The 4,250-nt window shown below is 37.6% G+C and overlaps 1 protein-coding gene across 1 annotated transcript in view; it reads right to left on the bottom strand.

Annotated features, from left to right (window-relative positions):
- LOC102679803 (probable ATP-dependent RNA helicase DDX46) overlaps positions 1 to 4,029 on the bottom strand; it is a 4,785-nt gene extending 756 nt beyond the window's left edge. The window contains exons 1-7 of the mRNA XM_006621735.2: positions 3,748 to 4,029; positions 3,402 to 3,605; positions 3,068 to 3,215; positions 2,664 to 2,978; positions 2,264 to 2,591; positions 1,064 to 2,186; positions 1 to 982 (exon numbers count right to left, since the gene is read on the bottom strand). Coding sequence (XP_006621798.1) covers positions 28 to 982; positions 1,064 to 2,186; positions 2,264 to 2,591; positions 2,664 to 2,978; positions 3,068 to 3,215; positions 3,402 to 3,605; positions 3,748 to 3,767 — 3,093 coding nt within the window. The 5' untranslated portion in view covers positions 3,768 to 4,029 and the 3' untranslated portion in view covers positions 1 to 27. The remainder of the gene's footprint in view (positions 983 to 1,063; positions 2,187 to 2,263; positions 2,592 to 2,663; positions 2,979 to 3,067; positions 3,216 to 3,401; positions 3,606 to 3,747) is intronic.
- Positions 4,030 to 4,250: the final 221 nt, after the last annotated feature.

The raw sequence follows: 4,250 nt of genomic DNA, 5'->3' as shown, positions 1-4,250 counted from the left end.
TTTTTTTTTTTTTTTTTTTTTTTTTTTTTATAAAACCTTGTATCTACCACGAGATGCGGTATGAGCGCCAGACGCTTGCAACTTAATTAATTCTTCTTTGATCAGTCGTGAAACTTCTGCTTTGGCCTTGCTAACTGCTAATTCGCTAGTAGACTCGATAGCGAGATACAGTTTCCTCTCGCCTTCGGGTGGTGCTTTACCAGGAGCTATATAAGTACCCCTAACCGTAAGACCTGCTTCAGAATATTCCGAAATCTGTGCAAGAGCTTCCTTGCTCGTAACACGCCATCTAGCCTGCTGTGGGAAGTCGTTAATCTCTAATTCTTCTTCGTATTTACGGAACGTTTGCTCACCAGCCTCTACATCGCTTTCGACGAGATCTTCTTCGCGAGGTTGGTAATTCAATTTCGTGTTCAACTTCGCGGCCAATTGTTCGGCAACCGTTTTCGCTGTAATAAGATTGGTGGGGCCAGCACCTTTAAGTATAGCTTCGGCCGCTTGTTGCGTTGCACCCTTTGCCTCAGCTCCCAAATTTTTGGCTATGTTGATCTTGGATGCTAATCGTCTAGCTAATTCTAACTTATCGGTTGCACTTGGCACAGGTTGACCAGGAACTGCGATACTGGTGGCAGAAGGTCTAGCAATCTCGCGAACCGTCCTTTTTGGTGCCAACATACTCTCTATTTGTTGGTCGATGTCATTCTCTATATCTTCATCGTCCGAGTCTTGTAATCCCAGAGCTGCCTTCTGGAACTTCTTCTTCTCGTTAGCCAAGGCCGCTTCCGATTCGTCAAATTTGAACCCTTTGCCACTAAAACCACCTCCGGTGTGAACCTTTTTACCGTCCGCCGCCTGTCGGGCTTTATATCCTTCCCAAAGTTGACGTAATGGCTCCGGAACGGGGACACCTGCTAATTCATGAGCGCGCAAAATATCACCCGCATAACGTTCCTGCTCTGACGTGATAAAAGTGTATGCGTATCTATAAATAAAAAACAACATTTTTCATTTTTGTATCGTTTCGACGATACATATATTCTCTTTACATGGAACAGAAACTTACCCTTTATTTCCAGCTCTTCCTGTTCTTCCACATCTGTGTACGTAATCTTCGTAATGATTCGGACAATCGTAATTCACTACAAGTATGAGATGCTTCACATCTAAACCTCTAGCGGCGACCGATGTGGCCACTAATAGCTTCGTTCTACCAGCTTTGAAATCTAATATCGTTGAATCCCTATCGCATTGATCGATACCACCGTGAAGAGACATACAGGAATAAGATGCTTTCATAAGATCTTTCAATAAAGTATCCGCATTTTCTTGTTTATCGACAAATATTATTGCGGAACCTTTGTCTTGATAATGACCAAGAATTTCAAGTAATTTGTAAAACTTTTGATCTTCTTCGAGAACTACCACGTGTTGCTCAACATCTTTGCAAACGATAGATCTTCCACCGACTTGAACTTCTACGGGTCTGGTCAAAATTCTTCTTGCTAATGCTTCCATTTGACGAGGGAATGTTGCGCTGAAGAGTACAGTTTGTCGATCGGGTCGAACGTTTTCCATAATTCGCATTACTTGGGGCTCGAAACCCATATCAAACATTCTATCCGCTTCATCAAGAACTACATAAGTTACTCTACGTAAATTTGTTACTCGTCCGCTGTTAGCGGCCAACATATCTATCATTCTGCCTGGCGTACAAACAATTATTTCAGCACCTCTCTTCAATTCCGCTATCTGTTCCGATATACCAGTGCCGCCATAAACGCAAACGTGAGACAGTCCCAAAGATTTCGTGAATTTTTTCGAATCTCTTCCGATTTGCATGCATAATTCTCTGGTCGGTGTCATTATTAGAGCGATCGGACCATCGCCATCTGCTAATGGTGGTTGATCGAGGATATGCCTGAACATCGGCAATAAAAAGGCTAACGTTTTTCCACTACCTGTCTTTGCTATTCCTATCAAATCACGACCAGACATAATCGCTGGAATAGCTTGACATTGAATAGGAGTTGGCTTTTCATAACCAAGTTTCTTTAGCACCTCTAACTCCTTTTTCGTAACACCGCATTGAGCCCATGACTTAATAGGTTTTGGACAACCTTTGCCTTTCACTCGAATACCTTCTAATTCTTCTTTGTATGCTTCTACTTCTTCCGGTGTCATTCGTGCTAAATATACGAAATATTACGATCATTAAAATAAATATACACATGTACGAATTATGATAAAATATAATCGATTTTACCGATTTCAGGTACTTCAACGTAAAACGATTTTCTGAATGGCTGATATTCTGTTGTTGCGTGATCAACTTTGGCTAGTTCGCGCTTTTGTTTATTCGCAATGCCAGCTGCAGTTTCATGAAGATTTTCTCCTTCCTCTTCGCTAGAATATTCAAGACCATCTTGATTCTGTTCGATTAATTCTCCTTTTTGTTTTTGCACTTTCTTTTTAGCCACTCCAGTAACAATCACAACTCCGCCACTTTGCGTACCTCCTGTACCTGTACCGTTATTAGCATTCTTTCCGCCTTTATTATCGAGTTTATTCACTTTTCGAACTTCTTCCTGAACCTATACAAAAATTACATTTAATTCCTTGCATATTGATAATATATGTGTATAATATATATAGGATATGCGTACCTCTGCCATAAAGGCATCAAGAGGATCAACTTCTTCCTCATCATCTTTAGCTTCTTCCTTAACCTCTTCCACTTCTTCTTTTGTTTCTCCATCTTCTTTGACTTCCTTGTTACTATTTTGAACAACAGGTGTCTCTTCATCACTGTCATCCTCGAGGGACCACTTTTTCATAGGCAACTGAAGATTTGCTAAAATGGATGCCTTACCGTCTTTCTTAGTTGCCTCCAATTCTTTCTTTTTCCTTTCCGCACGCCACCTCTCTATTCTTTCTCTCCTCTTTTGCATCTCCAGTTCTAATCTTTTCTGTTCTTCTTCCTAACGAACGTGCAATTATAACATAATATTGTAATATTGTAACGTGTAAATAAAGAGGTTAAACACATTATTCTAATTAAATTAATTACTTTGTCCAATTTAGTATGATCAAACGGCAACTCATCACTGTCACCCTTCTCTTTCTCCTTTCGCTCTCTCGATCTTGATCTATTCGACCGATCTTTGCCTGAACGCGAAGACTTTGAGCCTGTAAGACGCTTTTCTTTACTGTCTCCACTAGTATACCGAGAACAATCAATGTTAACATTATTATTCCATTATCATATAAATTTTTGAGAAAAACTAAAAATCAAATATGATAGACTGAAAACCTTTATAGGAAAATTATAACATAAAAAATATTTAACCACATCTTATTCCAATTTTATAAAATCAAAAAATTATGCATATATACATAATTACCGTTTTCTATCGCGATCTCTATCCCTTTCAGAGCGATCTCTTCTATCCCTATCTCGATCTCTAGAACGACTCCTTCTCTCCCTGTGTCGTCCCTTATCACGTTCCCTATCCCTATCTCTACTCCTAGATCGCCGTCGTTTTTTTTCAGGAGTAGCAGAACGAGATCTTGAACGTGATCTTGATCGTCTTCTATGATGCCTATCCCTACGAAGTAATAGAATTAAATTGCTAAATATTGGATCAATGGGTATCGAATAATTGATATTGATAGAATTAATGGTTTCTAATAGCAAAGGTAATAAAATTAACCTAAAAAAAATAGCACAATAAAAGTAATTACACTTACTTGTCACTACTTCGAACCATGATCGACGATGGTACTTAATACGAAGAAAATACTGTTGTGAACTTAATTATTTCTCTTATAAGAACATTTGTCACTACTTTCTCCTAATTTTATCACAAAATATACAACATTTACCGTCGTTTACAAACGCAAATCCAAATTTCTCTTACTCTGTTCGATAGTGCTGCCACTTGATTGGAAACTCGAAGCGAAATATAGTTTTATAGTATGATAATACAGATTCGGTAATTAACCATTGAAGTTTATATCTAAAATAAATCTATCTTTCGTATAAAACATTAATTAATAATATTAATTATATATTTTTTGGAATTATACTATATAGTATATATAGTATTGCCTCTCATTGACTTATTATTCTAATTTATTCTAATTTATAGTTAAATAAAACTTGCAATATCAAATTAATAAAAATCATTTATACGAATTATATTCATCAATTACCACACATAACTTCTTTTTCTGCACTTTTTGTTTAAAGA

This window comes from Apis dorsata, unplaced genomic scaffold (genome assembly GCF_000469605.1).
Source record: "Apis dorsata unplaced genomic scaffold, Apis dorsata 1.3 scaffold_634, whole genome shotgun sequence".
Lineage (NCBI taxonomy): Eukaryota > Metazoa > Arthropoda > Insecta > Hymenoptera > Apidae > Apis > Apis dorsata.
This window is presented reverse-complemented; position numbering and strand designations above follow the sequence as displayed.